The sequence below is a fragment of the Hylaeus anthracinus genome, unplaced genomic scaffold (genome assembly GCF_026225885.1).
Source record: "Hylaeus anthracinus isolate JK02 unplaced genomic scaffold, UHH_iyHylAnth1.0_haploid 0, whole genome shotgun sequence".
In the NCBI taxonomy this organism is placed as follows: domain Eukaryota; kingdom Metazoa; phylum Arthropoda; class Insecta; order Hymenoptera; family Colletidae; genus Hylaeus; species Hylaeus anthracinus.
The window spans coordinates 17,984,645-18,001,839 of record NW_026533254.1 but is presented as its reverse complement, the minus strand read 5'-3'; the positions used below and the strand labels follow the sequence as shown (position 1 = coordinate 18,001,839).

The 17,195-nt window shown below is 44.5% G+C and overlaps 2 protein-coding genes across 5 annotated transcripts in view; both read left to right on the top strand.

Annotated features, from left to right (window-relative positions):
- LOC128893170 (DE-cadherin) overlaps positions 1 to 10,058 on the top strand; it is a 64,617-nt gene extending 54,559 nt beyond the window's left edge. The window contains exons 4-15 of one of the 3 annotated variants that reach the window (XM_054154005.1): positions 143 to 381; positions 1,442 to 1,630; positions 1,722 to 2,008; positions 2,136 to 2,406; positions 2,490 to 3,072; positions 3,170 to 3,351; positions 3,628 to 4,975; positions 5,073 to 5,296; positions 5,381 to 5,596; positions 5,695 to 6,034; positions 6,158 to 6,292; positions 6,397 to 10,058. In XM_054154005.1, the coding sequence (XP_054009980.1) occupies positions 143 to 381; positions 1,442 to 1,630; positions 1,722 to 2,008; positions 2,136 to 2,406; positions 2,490 to 3,072; positions 3,170 to 3,351; positions 3,628 to 4,975; positions 5,073 to 5,296; positions 5,381 to 5,596; positions 5,695 to 6,034; positions 6,158 to 6,292; positions 6,397 to 6,539 (4,157 nt within the window). In that variant the 3' untranslated portion in view covers positions 6,540 to 10,058. Of the gene's footprint in view, positions 1 to 142; positions 382 to 1,441; positions 1,631 to 1,721; positions 2,009 to 2,135; positions 2,407 to 2,489; positions 3,073 to 3,169; positions 3,352 to 3,627; positions 4,976 to 5,072; positions 5,297 to 5,380; positions 5,597 to 5,694; positions 6,035 to 6,139; positions 6,293 to 6,396 lie in introns of all 3 variants that reach the window. The other 2 variants (XM_054153997.1, XM_054153990.1) reach the window with 2 other exon arrangements.
- A 1,129-nt stretch (positions 10,059 to 11,187) lies between these two features.
- Positions 11,188 to 17,185, top strand: LOC128893218 (stAR-related lipid transfer protein 7, mitochondrial-like). Of its 2 annotated transcripts, XM_054154054.1 has the most exons (9): positions 11,627 to 11,845; positions 11,902 to 12,204; positions 12,263 to 13,155; positions 13,276 to 14,840; positions 14,935 to 15,089; positions 15,166 to 15,434; positions 15,516 to 15,643; positions 15,867 to 16,006; positions 16,103 to 17,185. In XM_054154054.1, exons 4-9 carry the CDS (start codon positions 14,443 to 14,445, stop codon positions 16,423 to 16,425), a joined length of 1,413 nt encoding a protein of 470 aa, XP_054010029.1. In that variant the 5' UTR covers positions 11,627 to 11,845; positions 11,902 to 12,204; positions 12,263 to 13,155; positions 13,276 to 14,442; the 3' UTR covers positions 16,426 to 17,185. The 2 variants fall into 2 exon arrangements, with proteins under 2 accessions (XP_054010022.1, XP_054010029.1); XM_054154047.1 differs by lacking the exons at positions 14,935 to 15,089; positions 15,166 to 15,434; positions 15,516 to 15,643; positions 15,867 to 16,006; positions 16,103 to 17,185 and having other exon boundaries at positions 11,188 to 11,845; positions 13,276 to 14,446.
- The last annotated feature ends 10 nt before the right edge of the window (positions 17,186 to 17,195 follow it).

Sequence of the window (17,195 nt, the reverse complement as noted above, 5' to 3'; positions counted from 1 at the left end):
TCGATGCGCTAAATTCAACGCGACTCGCGGCTGCCAAACGGGTCAACGCAGAAACTCGAACCGAATTCCGAGTAGAACAATTAATTTGGTCGAAAGAATGAGAAGCGTCCGCGGAATAACTCGATCGTTTGCTCGTATGCAGGTACGATCACGTACAGCTTCGTAACGGCCCCTGGCGAAAAACTGAAATTCGAGATCAACAACAGAACTGGATTGATCAGGACGACACAGGTGCTGGACAGGGACGAGCCTGCTCGAGAGAAGGAAGCCTACTTGACCGTTTTCGCAACGGACAACGGAAGACCGCAACTCGACGACGTGTGCACGTTCAAAGTTACTATCGAGGACGTGAACGACAATTCGCCAGTTTTCGACAAAGTGGTAAGTGATTTCGAGTAGGGATTCGTCCGAGTACTCCATGGGTCATCGCTCGATTCGTCCACGGTTCTTGTCACCGTGTACCTACCGACGAAAATCGATCCTTTCAGCGCCACCGACGGTCGCTTATCGTCGGCCGATTCCACTCTCGAGACCGTACGAGTTTTCCTTAAACTTTCGAAAACTTGATCGCGTCTGTCTTTCGGATTTCGGAGCTTACAGCGCTAGATAAACCGCATCGAGAACCTTATCGGACGAATGTATAACGCGTGTCACGTTCGGACTACCCGTGGACGTTTTAACGTTTTAACGTTTTTAAGCGTCGGTGAAATAAAATGTTCGTAAACCGAAATTCGCTAACCGAATCGAATCGAGTCATAACATCTAATACAGTTTCTTTCGATGCCACACGCTTTCGTGACCCCTTCACGACCCAAACGACCGATATTTTTCATTCGTCCGCCAACGAACGCGTCGTCCTTACCTTCTTACGACTGTGCTACTAACCACCTTTTGCTTCGTTTTTGTTTCTTTGTCTAAACCCAGGTCTTCCGTGGATACGTATGGAAGGTTGGTCTCGAATTTTGCGGTGTGAATGTAATTTCAGTGTTTTCTGTGGGAATGCGAATGCGAATGCGTATGCGTCGTTTTTTTTGTTCCGTATCCGATAGCTTGCGCGATACGGACGGTAGAATCGCGCTGTCGAACGCATAATGCCAATCGACTAATTCCTGTCGCTTGTTATTTAACATCTCTTTTTCATTTCGTACACCTGATGGAAGGCGCGAACGTAGAAAAGTAATCCCAGCGATCCTACCGATCGTATCGAAGATTGTCGTGCATATGATCGCGTAACGTTCTCGCGGTTAGATCTCGACGCATGCACCCACGCGTAGGTAATTAGAAGAAAAAGAGGGATGCGTTGCGCGCACGAATACGTTTCGAGCCGTTTGCACGAGAGACGTCCCATCGATCGTGTGCACCCGAAATCGCAGTCGGAGACGTTGTTCGAGCGAAACCGAATCTCATTTGTTTTCCGGTTGGCGATCGCGTCGACCCGTAGGCGTACACAGAGTCCGTGCCGCAAGACTTACCTCTGGGCCACGAGGTGATGAGAGTCTCCGCCACCGACATCGACGACGGCAACAATTCCGTCGTCTACTACAGCTTGTCGCCGAAGAGGCCGGAGGACGGAGTCTACTTTCGAATAGATCGCAACACCGGCGTGATATTTCTCGAGAGAACCATCGACGTGAGTATCCGTTTACGAATTTTGACATTTAACGAGTGTACGAGTCCGTTGGACGACTCCTCGATTCATCGATCGAATCGATCATCCGCAGAGGAATCCTGACTACAAGTTCAGCATGACGGCAACGGCCGAAGACCAGGGCGAGATTCCAAAATCAAGCGTGATCGATCTGGACATTCGGGTGGTGGAATCTCACAAAAAGGCTCCAGCCTTTTTACCGAGATCCGCGGAACCGATTCGACTGCCCGAGAATTTCAACGACTTCGAACAGAGCATAGTGCGATTGACGGCCATCTCGAACAGCGGGGACAACACCGGCCTCCTTTTCGAGCTCGTCACCGGTAAAACGGAGCAGACAAACAAAGGAAACACTTTCAGGTAAGCGAGAACGATTCTTTCCGTTTAGTACTAGTCCGCGGCCAACAGACATCCGATCTAGGCTACACCGAAACCGGAACTTGGACGTGTGCGGGAGTCGGGAGTTTTAGACTCGTTCTCCCCGTAGGTTGGAATCAACCAAGAACGTTGCAGACATCAAGCTCGCTCATGCTCTCGACTACGAGAGCAACACGATGTACACGTTGATCGTGCGAGTCCAGAATAAGTACCAGTTGGCTGCCGAAACCTTGATCGACATCGAGGTGCTGGACGTGAACGACAACATCCCAGTGTTTCGCGAAATGACGAAAGGTAGCGTGCTCGAGAACGAACCGCCGGGAGTGCCGGTGATGCAAGTGCGAGCGATCGACGCCGATGGGACTTCAGCGCACAATCAGGTACGATGTTTCCTCCTCTCGTCGTTTCCCCTCACGCGTTTCTTCTTCATCGTCGCTCATTCTTCTCGTTTCTCGCGGTCAAGGTTACCTACGAGCTGGTAGACAACTTTCGCGATCGGTTCGCCATCGACAAGTACACCGGCAAAATCACCACTTTGACCAAGTTCGACAGAGAAGAAGAGGACACGTACAACGTGAAGATCATCGCCGTAGACAATTCGCCGAGTGCTCTGTTCAAAACCGGCGAGCACAACAAGGGACAGCAAGTGTTTCGAATCGAGATAGCGGACAAGAACGACAACGCTCCTCATTTCACTCAAGCTGTCTACACGGCCAACTCGATCCTCGAGGACGCCAACATCAACGCTCCGGTCACCGAGGTGAAAGCTCTCGATTCGGACACGGCCAGTCCGGTCACCTACAGCATCATATACGGAAACACCGACGACAGCTTTTACATCGAGGGCACCACAGGCAAGATTCGCGTGAAGAAGCCTCTGGACTACGAGAAGATCACGGAATACAGCTTGACCGTCAAGGCCTTCGACGGCTTGTACAACGACACGGCTCAAGTCAAGATCTTCATCGAAAACGTCAACGACAATCCACCCGTCTTCGAGGATTTCAATAAAAATCCGACCATCGAGGAGGAGAAGTTGGTCGAAGGTGAGAGTGGAATCGGACGAGTCGTAATAACAATAGCGATAATAACGTTTTCGCGTGTAACACTAAAGGACCTAAAAATTCTTTGATTCTTTTTCAGGCTGCATCACCACAGTGGTCGCCTACGATCCCGATATAAAGGATAGGAACGCCGATCAGCACATCACGTACTCCATCGTGAAAGAAGATCAGCAACCTCTGATAGGAATCGATAAAACTGGTTGCATGACGTTGAAGAAACCCTTGGATCGAGACTCACCGTTGGGTTATTCGATGTGGACCGTAAGTGTATAGAAACAGAACGTTTACGGGGATTAGAGATTAATTTGTTCGAATATGCATCACCGGTGTGGGTGGAATTTAGCTCATAAAAATCATGGTGGCATGATGGTACGCGACCCGTGGCTTAACGCATTCAAGACCGGTGACACGGGGGTTGATATAGAATTGCGAACGTGTTAATGGTTACCAAGTAATCTTGTTACGATATACCGGTCTAGAATGCGAAGGTAGACAGGTGTACGAGAAATAAGTAAACGCGATCGATGCTCGTTTCAGGTGATAGTGATGGCGCGGGACGAGAATGGATCCCCGACCGCATTGCGGGAGACGGTCATGGTGAACATCACGTTGATCGATATAAACGATAACGCGCCGTTCCTTGATATGCAGAATCCGGTAGTGTGGGACGAAAACGAACCACCGGGAAAGATCACGGATCTGAAGGCCCGAGACTACGATTCAGACGTGAACGGTCCGCCGTTTCAATTCGAGATCGACCAAGTCACCGCGGACCAAGTGATCTTGGCCAAGTTTTCGATTCGCGACGCCGAATTGTACGCAAACGTCGAATTCGACAGAGAGAAACGAAAAAATTACAACATTCCTATAGCGATCACGGACAGCGGACAACCACCGATGACCGGCACATCGACGCTGACCGTGATCATCGGCGACAAAAACGACAATCCGATGTCAGAGGGCTCGAGTTCCATATTCGTCTACAACTATAAAGGCGACGCGCCCAACACGGAAATCGGACGAGTGTACGTCAACGACCCCGACGACTGGGACTTGAACGATAAACACTTTGCCTGGGCCTCGTCGCACGACGGCTTTCACTTGAATTCAGACAACGGCATGATCTCTTTACTCTCGGGTACTTCGAACGACACTTTCGTTCTCAAGTTCCTCGTCACCGAGCACAACGATATATACATTCCTCGGCACCAGGTGAACGCCTACGTAAACGTTACCGTGAAGGAGCTGCCCGAAGAAGCGGTAGCCAGGTCTGGTTCCGTACGACTTTTCGGAATAAGCGCCGAGAAATTTGTCGAGCCCGACGAGTTGGGTATCAGCAAGAAGGAGATATTTCAAGAGAGGATCGCGAACATGTTGAACGCGTCGGTGGAGAACGTTGACGTGTTCACGGTGCTTCACTCTCCTCATCACAACAACAAAAGCTTGCTAGACGTTCGATTCTCGGCCCATGGTAGTCCCTATTACGCTCCCGAGAAGTTGAACACGATTCTCGCGGAACACGTGAAAGAAATGGAGCAGGAGCTCAAAACGGACATTTTGCTAGTGAACATCGACGAGTGTCTGTTCGAGAAACAGCACTGCAACGACTCCTGCCGCAGTTACTTGAACGTCAGCACGGTTCCGTACCCAGTCTATACCAACACTAGCTCGTTCGTTGGCGTACGAGCGGTCGTTGATCCGCAGTGCACCTGCCACGTGGCCGAGCCAATCGTTTGTTTGAACGGAGGCACTCCACTAGCGGAGCGTTGCGAATGCCCGCCCGATTTCGAAGGACCGAGGTGCGAACTGCTGGGCATCGGCTTCCAGGGTGACGGATGGGCCATCATGCCCCCGCCTGGTCAAGCTTGCGGCGACTCTCATTTGAGTAAGTCTGCTGTCATTCTCTTCGCTTTGTACTTTTATCTCGACTTTTTCAAACTACCAACTTGATACTATATTATAACGGATGCAACGAACAACAGGTCTGGAAATAATTCCCCAAATCGACGACGGCCTGGTGTTTTACTTCGGTCCGATGATCTACAGTCCCAAACTTGGAGTTCAAGACTTTATGTCTTTGGAACTTCAAAAAGGATACGCGGTTGTTTACATGGATTATGGAACGGGCACTACGCGACTCGATCAGAAGCAAATCAAACTCACCGACGGCAAAAGTCACAGGATCGACGTTTACTGGACGAAGAACGTAAGCGCTTTTTCCCGATTCGTCGCTTGCGAGACGGTTTTGAAATGTTGTTTCTTCGGTTAATCGAATTTTTGCTCGTTACAGTCGATCGAGATGAAAGTGGATAACTGCGGCATATCGGCTTGCATGAGTCTAACCGCGCCCCAAGGCTCGAACGAATTCTTGAACGTCAACAGTCCGATTCAGGTCGGAGGGAGCATGATCAATTTTGCCCAGCTTGCCTCGCAGCTGAAATGGGACTTTACACCTACCAATAAAGGATTCGTCGGTTGCATACGCAACATAACCTTCAATGGAAATGTAACGTCGCTATTTTCCAGTCGCTTGGACCGTCTGTTTAACGCGACGAAGAAATGATTCATTTCTAACCAAGCGTATCGATTTTTCGTGTGTTTCAGACGTATAATTTGGGAATGCCCTCGTTATCGAGAAACGCGGATCCAGGTTGCGATCACCGAATGGCAAAGGCCGTTTCCTTCGGAATCGATACGAACTTTCTAGTCGCGATACTGGTGTGCGTGGCCATCTTGTTGATACTGTTGCTGGCGGTGGTGGTGCACAGGCGAAAAACGGACGACCTTTACAAGGACATGGACGATATCAGAGAAAATATTATCAATTACGAGGACGAAGGAGGCGGCGAGGTTGACACGGGTTACGACTTGAACGTTCTAAGAACTATTTACGACGCTCCGCCCATCGACTCGAAAATAGCGCCGGTTGGTTTGCAGGGAAGAGGTGAGTAAACGAGTTAGTTGCTCGTTTCAAGGGTCTCGATGATCGAGGAAATTCTTGGAAAAGTTGCTTAATTTATACGGTGTTATATTCGGTTTCCTTTTCAAGCACCGGACGAAGTTCCAGACATTTGCGGTTTCTTGGACGGCAAGAAGGAAAGCTGCGACAAGGATCCCGACACGAATCCCTTCGACGACGTCAGGCACTACGCGTACGAGGGCGAAGGCAACTCCGAGGGTTCCTTATCGTCCTTAGCCTCGTGTACGTATATTATATCGACGATCATCGTAAGCTGCAGTTGGAAAAATTGTTCGCGGCGTCGAACAAAATTGAACGTACCGTTCATTTCGAATGTTTGCTTCCAGGTACCGACGACGGAGATCTCAAGTTTAACTACCTTTCGAATTTCGGGCCAAGGTTCCGAAAGTTAGCGGACATGTACGGAGAAGAGCCCAGCGACGAAGAGAGCGACGGTGTCGGCGAACGGGAGAGCGAGAGCTGGTGTTGAGTCTCGAGAGCGGTCAAATTTTCACGAAAAATTATTCGCGAGTTTCTCTCATTTTGTACTTAACCGACGCGAGGACTTTCTTTGCGTTCTCTCGTCACCGTAACTCGATCAGCTGAACGCAATCGGAGACAACGGGGGGACGTTGCGCCTTCGATGCTCTTTCCCCTCCACCAGTTTTACATCGCACGGATGCCAAAGCGGCAAAAACAAACTGGACAAGTATTTTGCCGACAACGACGATTCATTCCCACGCGGTCGACGCGAACGAATATTGCGTGTTTCGTTCGAACAGACCGCGGTAACGGAATCGTCGCGTATTATTTTACTCGCGGAGACTGACGATTCTCGTTCCAACGAGCGAGAAATCAAATTTACGCTACTCTTGGAGGCGGTTCCTTCGTCTCGCGCGACGTCGCGACTAGGAATCGATAGAAGCCGATTAGAGGATTAGGGTAAACGACGAAACGAGCGATAATATATTTTCTTCATTCGCGGCTCGTATCAAAGCAGAAAAGGAATACGCTATCTTATATTTTATTATTTCATCATCGAAATCGCCGGACAACGATGAAAGGTTATGCGCGACGTGTACTAAAATCGATGGCCCCGATTTCGATGAAATAACATTTTTTTTTTTTGGCGAGCACTGTACGAGCCCGCAACCTGGACCTTCGATTTGAGCGCATCCTGTATATCGTTCGCTCAGTGACGCCTCGCCCGAGGAAGACTGCGATGATTTATTATGCCAGCGAAACGATAGATTCTCGGGCGTCAAGTACCGAGTAGTAACAAGAGAGGACGCTACACTTTTATTTCGACCGTTACTATATTTCGCGTGCATTCCAACGAGGAGCGGAACCACGCGATGCCATGCACCAGTGTTGGGGAAAATTGAATCAAAGAAACGATAGACGATTGAGATTGAAATGGATAATCGTTAATTGTTCGCAATGATCGACGATTAATTTAATCATAATCTTTGCGAGCGGTTAACTCGAATAGTCGACTGACGTTAATCGCGATTAATTCCGACGATTGAATTTTTAATCGCATCGCGCAATCGATGATTTAGTTGAGAAGGACTAATCGAGTAACGCCCGACTCTGTTATTCTCTCATCGATTGCTCGCGATTTTATTATCGGACGTAATCGCGACATACGGCTAGATCTCCGACAGCGAAGGAATAGACGGACGCGTATCCTTCCGAGAACGATACAGCAGCAATCAATTTGTAAGTTTGGCAATCATTCGAGTTATGAAGTTTTTCGACTATTTTTTTATACGTTACATTATATAAATATAAGTAAATAAATATATACGTATGTATATGTACACAAGCGAGCGCGAGACGCGCCGTACAGGAAATCTAAATACGAATGGATATAGATATCGAAACAAGAGACGTATCGAGGAAATACTAGCGGTGTAAACGCGACGTTTAATCGCGATGCACAACAAGGCAAGCGATTCGAGTGACGGACGTTCGGAACAAAGGCAGCGGGAAAGAAGGAGCGGTTTCGCTCCGTTATTTAACTTATAGAATATTTTATTAACTGGATGTGCGTGAGTGAGAAATCGTGTACGGAGTGTGCTACTATCACGTATAGCAAATACAGATATAGTTATAAATAGAAATACAAATACAAATACAAATATATACGTACATACAGGTATGCGTAGGTCGAGACGATTCGCGGTCGTATTACTGCAAGACGCAGACGCAACGATCAATGACGCGCACGCGCGTCTCTCTGTGGCGTGCACGTGTTCCTCGAGGTTTGCGATTAGCGGCGAGTTACGACTATTGTAATAAGAAACAACGAGAAAAAGAGCGACACACACACACACACACACTGTATTCAAGAGGGTGTCAGACATTGCGGCCGATCAGAGACGACTCGAAAACCGATGAAAGGAGATCGAGTGCCATACCATACAACCGGCGTTGATTTATCGTTTTTAGCCTGTAATCGATACCTACCGAATAGTTTTACCGGGAAAAGATTGCGCACGAATACACGCGATACGTTGTTACATTATTTGGACTCGAGCAATTCCGAGACGACGATCGATTATCTGAAACGGATGTTACCTCGCCTCGGAAGTGCTCGGCCGTCCGTTCTCTTCCATTCGGCATGCGTATCGCGTAATTTCGTTCGTAGGTCGTATCGCTCCATCTCGAAGAACAATTTCTACGCCTATATATATATATGTATATGTATGTATACATATGTGTATGTATATTCGTGTACCTATGTACGCGTGCACGCACGTACGTACACGCATATATATGTGATAATAATTTGTAAGCTTTTTGTACGATAAATCAGTGACGATATATATGTATAAATACGTAAACGCATCGTCCGCGCGTTAGGCGCGTCGAGAGAAACGGGGAGAGAATAAAAAAAACTAACGTGTAATTTATACGATAAAGAATGCAGCTTAGACGAAAGCGTGTGATCTCAGAGGATATGTAAACGGGTGGGTGAATCGTGCGTATCGATACACAAAACGAATGGCTGCCAGCTTCTTTAGACGCTTGCCACGGAGAACAACGACGAACCGCGAGTACCTACGGTCGCGCGGAGAACATCACCGGCGGTAGAGATCGGCAAAATTTATACAATTTACATTTGCGTTTCATTCCACGATACGAATTGAAATTTCTGTTCAACGGATAAATGGTTACTCGTCTTCTATTCGTTATTTTGCCCATCCTCGACCGACGGAAACATTGTCGATGTCGATGCCGCACCCGTCATATCAATGCGCTTTTCAGCGGTTTTGCAGTACAAAAAGAACGTTTCCGTCGATGAACGTCGCGAGACAAACTCGCCGCGCACCGTGGAAAGCCAACCGATCGCGACGAAATCGAAACGACGGATAGTTTTCGTTCGAGCTTCCTCGATTCTTACCATTTCCGTCGAAACACGAACAAACTCCGATTCGCCGTAGCATCAGATTTTCTTTTCTTCCTTCTCGTCTATATTTTTCCCCCCTTTCTTTCTTTTAGTTCCGTTTTTTCGATTTCAACGTGACGAGTTGGCGCGTACGAAAAAATCACGGCGCTAAAGAGCCGTTCGCGATAATTTTACTCGAACACTGCCCTTCTATACTAGAGAAAAAAAAAAAAAACAGACGAAATATCATTTTCGCCCGCGATTCTTTTTCAACGCTTTTCCATTCGATCCGATCGAATCGACTATTCTTCCGTTCAAAGGAAGAACGATGAAATGATTACGCATCGTAGGCAGGATGACGAAAAGAGGGGTGTGAGAGGGAGAACGGTGCAGGAGGAAGTTGAACGAAGATACGTGCGTACACAGGCTTCTTGTACATTATCCAGGGTACGCGTAAACGAATAGCTTCGCGACCTACTCAACATGTGATAGTCGATGGCAAGGCATACTATATGTGCACACCTTTGTCCTTTACCCGCGATCCATCTATCGTCGTCAAAAGATACGTGTAATTTCCTTTTTTTTTGTAGCAATAAAGTGGAATTCGAATACAAACGTGGAGAGGCTCCCCTGATATATCGAACACCTCGGACGGTAACGGACCGGAAATTGCCCGAGAGAGACGAGTAACGTTTAATTAACCGTATTCTGGTCGGGCTTCGCGTCCCGACGATCTATCCGTCCCCGAGCGAGAAAGAAACCCTTTTCGATTCCGATTGAGAAATATTCGACGAAGCCAGAAACGACAATCGCAATAATCATTTTCGAGAATCGTTCTATTCCCTAAATTGCGTGCAACTATCATTCCGATGCGCGATTAAAAACGATTCAACGTAAAATTATGAAATTTTACGGATACCTATACCTATCTTTGAAAAGGATTTCAAAGTTTTAGCAACTTTTGGATTTTTCGTAATTATCGATCGATTCACGCCCAAAAGCTAATTACGTAACTCAAGTGCAATAATTTCGCGGAATGCAACTAAAATCGTTGACAACGAAAAAGCCTAAATTCGTAACGATACGTTCGTCGAGCAGACGATCGAGCCGCCCTTCTCAAGGGAACGTTCCACGCCGGCGCTTTCGTTGTCTTCGCGGATGAAGAACTATGAGAAGGGGACGATGGTACTATAAAAGGGTCCCTGGTGTCGTTACTTGCTCGCAAACGCGTCCATTCCGGAGAACGCGGACGATCCTAATTCCTCGATATCATCGTACCTTTCTGGAAGGCGTACGTCGACATGTAAGTACTCTTCGACGTTATAACTAACTAACGGAAATGTAACGGTTGTTTTGAAATTCATACGACATGGGCCCGAAAACTATTTCTCAGAACTACATCGAAGGTCGGTTCGCTACTGTTCGTAGGTATCGAAAACTTGGCCACTGTTCTCTCGCGATAATCCTCCTGTTATGCTTCATCTTCGACTCTGGGACGGAAGCTCAGCTAAATTTTTCCACCGGCTGGGGAAAGCGAAGTCAGAGGGTAGGAATCGTCGACTCGGGTAGCGTCGCGTGCTCACCGCGGGGTAGACCTACTCTGGAACAATTGCTGAACGTTTACAATTTTATACAGGTAAGCGTGCAATCGCTCTCGGACGTAAAATTGAAAATCATCGAACGCGGTTTTATGTTGCTCGCAGACGGAAGCTCAAAAGATGTTAGACTGTCGGAAGCTGAACGAGTGAACTCGAACCGGTCGACCGGGTTTAACGGAAGCAACGAAGACACTGGACCATCCGAGATACTTGATTCGAAGAATTTTCTAACGTCTGTTACGCGACCTGTTCAAAAACACCGGACGAAAGCAACAGAATTTTCTTTTATCGACTCGAACCACGTCCGGATGTAGCGAGCAAAGGTTGCTTAGGAAGATTTTCGAGCGCTCGTAGCTTGTAAAATTACCGATACGAACGATAATACAAACAATGAGTAGTAAAAGAAAGAATCGATTTTCTTCCGTCTCCTTTCTCTGTATTCGCTGTTTTAAGCGGAACGCGATGATCGTCGATCCTATCGGTATCGCGACCGTAACTTTTGATTAATCGCTCGTACGAAAAAGCTTTTCGGTCGAGCATTGTTTCCTCCGAACGTATATATTTCGTCGAGCTCTGTCGTTGATTGACTAGTTAGAGAACTTCCTTCCAACGATCCGTCTCGAATTTTTGTCAAGAAAAGTACTCGTCGAACGAGGTTTAACCATTTTTATTTTGAACGCGATCGACTTCAGGCGAGGAACGCCTCGAGAATGTGGAAATCTGTTTGGTTGCTGATTGTCTTGGCGGTTCTCGTGGACTCCGGTTACGAGGTTCGACGAGGAAAAAGGCAAACGATCGGCCAGGGTAAGAAATCGATCAACGATCGGTACGCGAAGCATCCGCGAATGATAATATTTTAGTCGCGCAACAGATTTCGAAGGCACTGGCGAACTTTTCTCCTGTACCGTTTTGGCAATCTTCGGAACCCGATGGATTTGTTTGCAACAAGTCAGGGTATTACGCGGACCCGCACAATTGCAACTACTTTCACCAGTGCGTAGTTTTCTTATCCGACCACCCACTTCGATTCACGTATCGTTGCAACGACAATCGCGTTTACTCGATCGAGAAAAGAAACTGCGTGATGCCCGATGAAAGCGACCGAGTCAAATGTGGTGGAAGAACCAACGGATCGAAGAAACGATCCCCGCCAACGTACCAAGGTATGACTGTACCGTGAAATTTATTTGTTCGTTCATAAAGACTAATGAAAATGTTTAGGTGCACAGGACTTGGACCAAACGATATCTCCAAACGTCAACGAACGTCTCCAAAAAGATTACGAGAATCTTTCCAATGGTATACGTGATCTCGAAAGAATCGACAAACTTCCGCTGTTCGAGGAACCTACCGACGAATCGACGACGACCACACCACAAACTGAGAACGAAGCTGCAATTTCGACAACAATGATATTTTTGAAAAACGAACAATTTAGCGAAGAAACGAAGCACCTTGAACCAACGACCGAACAAGCTACCGACGGAAAGGCAGGAATAACCGCGTCATCGTTATATTGGGAAACCGATACCACGTCTGTCGAGCAAATCGAACAACGCGTAACGACCGTCTCCGAATCTCTCCCGTCCATTCAACAGGAACACTCTGACGAATCCGAAGAATCACGGTGCATCGACGAGGGTTTCTTTAGCGTCCTCGACGACTGTTCAAAGTTTTACAGATGCGTTCCGGTCGGACATACGTTTCTCAAGTACATCTTCTCCTGTTCTAACGGTACTATCTGGGACGATCATTTAAAAACTTGTAATTTTCGAGCTGCGATCAGAGAAATAACATGTCAGGATAAACGTACTTCGTCGACTACTTCGGAACGTTCGTCAGGCAGCTCGGAAGTTGCTTGTCTTGCTGGTAACTTAACTGCAGATCAAACGGTCATCGTTTGTCCGACTAGCTTTCGTCGGCTTCCAAAGTACTGTAACGTCTTTTATCAGTGTACCACCAACGAAAACCTGTATATGAATTTTGTTCCGCTGTTATGCCCGGAGAATACGTTTTTCAACGAGGATCGTTTGGAATGCACGAGCAACGAGGTAGGCGAACGAAACGATTGCGTGAATTTCGAACGGTTGGGTACATTGCATGCCAATGAAATGGTAAGGAGAAATTTCCTTCTCATTGAATCACCTTTCAATTGTTCTTTGAGCAATTTAATTAACTTTCCTAATTAAGTGACTGCTATTGTACGCGTCTCTGTCTGCTGATTTTTCTTACAGTTCGAGGCTCCGAGTACCAAATTGTGCCCAGCAGAGGGTCAGTTCCCTTACGGTGGAAATTGCTCCGTTTATTTTTTCAAATGTGAATATAACTCGAGTGGAGCACTTGAAGGATACTTACAGGAATGTCCACATGGTCAGGTGTATTCTTCATCTCTGGAGATATGCGATACCTCGTTGTATGAACTCTGTACTCGTAACAACCTATAATATGAATTCGAGAAAAGCTTATGAATAACCGTTAGACATATAACACGTCGACACTTTGTAGTTTTAACGTTAACGCTTTAAATATACCAGAAACAAAGAGAAGTTATCTATAAAAGATTGGTTGCATCCAGAAGGGACATCGCTCACTGAGCTGCTCTGTGAGCGGTACTAGTGGCGCCATCGGTGGGAAAACGCCCAAGTTTGTAGTAAAGTTAGTTTCAATTACTGACACTAGATGGCGTTATAGGTATTCGTAAAAATTTTTTTTTTTATATTCAATAACAAAGTAGCGAACAAGCATTGTAATATTAAAATACAAATGAGAATCATTTTTTAACCATCAATTCTATATTTTTTTATTGAAACAAACAAATGGTTCCATCTAGCGTTGACAGTTAGGAACTAATCGAGGACAAACTTGGGGGTTTTCCTGATAGAGGCGCTGAATAAACTCCGAAAATTAGTTCGATCTATTGAACGCTAGATGGCGACGACAATGATAGCTGGGATCGCCATCTTAGAGGAGTGATTGGAACTATTTTCACTACAAACTTGGGCGTTTTCCCACCGATGGCGCCATTTGGTATTAAAAATCAGAAATCGAGACTAGAATATCGACTGCTATCGATATTTGCGATCATGTATTACAGTTACAGAATTTCTGATACGCTTACATTTATCGTTCCGATGTAGTAACGTAATCGTTTATTAAATACTTTACCTATCCTTTAATAAAAATGCAATCACTTTATTGAAGTAATTTTCGAGTTAAGTCAGAGTATCGTTTTTGGAGTAATTTATAATTCTAACCAACTGGAACTAACCTATAAAGCCGTATCTCGAGGTCATTATTCAAGATTTCATGAGAAGCTGAAGGACACTTGAAATCCAAACTGCATTACTCGTAATTTATTGGTGGTAACACTACCGAAACGCTTCAAATCAAAGAGGAAACTAATGATGTATACGGTGCAATTGCCTGGCTTGTTATTAAAGAGATTTAATACAAATTATGTTCAAAACAATACTAGGTTAGCTTCTTTTGGGCAGTATGGAAATTATGGAAAATTTCGCGAATGTCGCAAAAGAATAAACCATTGGTTGAAGGAACAAGGAGGGCAAGTAGCCGAAGCTTGTACTAAACAGTTTGAATTTATTATCGCACAGCGTATAAGACGAAGTTTACAAATATTTCACTTGTACACACGAATATGGGATGAAGTAGCGCTCAAGGAATTTATGAAATCTTGGAGGAATCGCGCGTTAAAAAATAGTAGGCATTTTCTAATGAGCAGTATCGGTATTACAATGTTTAACTGGGATCGCGAAAGAATAACCGAGGATGAATTAAATGGGTAAGCCATTAACTCTTTCATGTTATTTCTTTCCTGTATCGGTTTTAATTGTTTATTTATCATCTGCTATTACTTAATAAAATATTTTTATTAGTTACAAGAAAGAGATCGAAGGGATTCACAGGTTGAGAGATTCGACGGTTATTTGCGCAAAGTGCCACCTAAGAATCGTTATAGATACCAAACAACCCGATGTAAAGTATTGTACTTGTCGTGGCAACAAATACAATGCAACTTCCAATCGAGATTGTAAATAACGATATGTTGTCCAACGTGTTGTAAATGTCTATTAAAACAATTTCAACTTTATCGTTTACTGTTTCAGCTGATGGATGGACACCATATATAGAGCGACAAGATATGCTAATATGGAGACGAGAAGAACCAAATTGTGGAGGATTATTTGCATATAAAGTGTACGGTTCGTTTGCAGACGTTTCCGCGGAAGACTTTCTACAAACGCAAATAGATGTTGATTATAGGAAAGAATGGGATCCTACCGCTCGTGAATTACAAATCATAGATACCGATCCGGCGTCCCAAACGTCCACTGATAACCGTTCCGATGTTATATACTGGGAAACAATATGGCCTGTAGGCAATAATTGCCGGTTATTAATAATATTGTTATGCAACCAATTCTCAAAACTGTAATATTTTGCATTACATTTGTAGAGCCTATTTGCAAATAGAGACTATGTATATCAACGTAGATGGGTGGTGGACAAAGAGAGACGATTAATAATTATCATTAGCAAAGGAACAGATCATCCCGATGCACCTTGTAAACCAGGACTATACAGGTAGTGCAGATATTTGCCAACGCCTTCTGTAACTTCGAAAAACGTAGATGACATGTAGGAAAATATGATATCGTTACCGGTCGATCGATCTTTTCTAGTTTCGTATTTCATTATGGAATCGGCTAGTTCAATAAATATTTGGACTGCCAGAATTAAATATGAAAGTAGGGAGAGTTTAAGATTCTCCTTTATCAGTAAATAATCTGAAGTGTGTACATAACAGAGTCACAACATACTGGTCGTACATGGTGATAAGGCCTTATACAGAATTCCACCAGCCAGGCATTGAGTTTGGATTGACCTACTTTGACGACCCCGGTGTAAATATTCCATCCGCGGTTGCCTCATGGGTCGCCATGAAAGGTATGTGTTATTCGCGTGCAAAAACATGATAGGAAAATAATTATTTTTCTGTCGACTAGAATATTCACTTCCTGTTTCCATATTTGCAAATCCTAGGGTTACCAGACTTTTTAATACGTATGAGAGAAGCATCAAGGAATTATCAACAATATAAATCTGTGAAAGAGGATTTAGATGCATCCAATACAAATTACGCTCCTTTGAAAGACGAAAATATTTCCAAAGATAACATTTTAAATAGTAATATGCAAAATTCAGGAAGCGAATTATTTAATGATAAAAACATCGAGGAATGTGATGAACAACCCGAAGAATTAAATTTCGAGGAAGATGAAGAAGAAAATAAAGATAGTACAAATTCAACCAAAGAAAGCAGGGGGTTATTAGATTATTTTTTTCTTACAAAATTATTCGCGTGACCAGTGTAGTTTGCATTGGTAGAAATAAAAAAAGATGATATTCGTCGATAAAATGATATTAACACACAACCCGGTGTGGACAGAACAATGATTCGTCAACTAGAACTGCGATATAAAAGTATCGAACACGTTTATGTACATAGATACATTTGATCACTTTACGTCAGTGATGGGCAAAACCCTAGGCTTCGAATAAATTTGAAGTTTGCTGATATGTTTGTCTCGTTTCCTCTTTTGAAAATTTTCCAAAGAAGGAAACGAGACAAACATATCGGCAAACTTCAGATTTATTCGAACCCTAGGATTTTACCCATCTCTGCTTTACGTCTATACGAATACGCATGAAGTGAACATATATCTGTACCAAAATCGAACGAAGAATATTAAGAAATAACCGATGGCATTTTGTTTTTCAACGCGAGATACAATTTAAAATAACAAATATGAGACTGATTATCTTTATAATCATTTACCTGTATTACTTCAACTTATCAAATCAGTTGCCACAAGTTATCAAAAATTATACTATTAATTTCGAATTACAGGAAATTTTTAAGTAATTTGGATTCACACAGTGGGGCATTTTGCTACACGTTAAAAACTAGAATTGTACAAATCAACATATTTTATCGCATCCGTGTACATCCAGTTGTAGTATAAATATAAATAGATGTATAAAACATGAAAAACTGCTTTACTATACGTATACAATTACAAATGTATTATTCACATTTATACTTACAAGAAGTATCCTTTTTAATTAGCATATA

Bases quoted from the DNA above. Each gene is read 5' to 3' on its own strand.
- LOC128893218 (XM_054154047.1), top strand. From the start codon at position 11,752: ATGTGGAAATCTGTTTGGTTGCTGATTGTCTTGGCGGTTCTCGTGGAC. The intron at 11,846-11,901 runs GTAAGAAATCGA...ATAATATTTTAG, and splicing joins AAGGCAAACGATCGGCCAGG to TCGCGCAACAGATTTCGAAG. The intron at 13,156-13,275 runs GTAAGGAGAAAT...TTTTTCTTACAG, and splicing joins CATTGCATGCCAATGAAATG to TTCGAGGCTCCGAGTACCAA.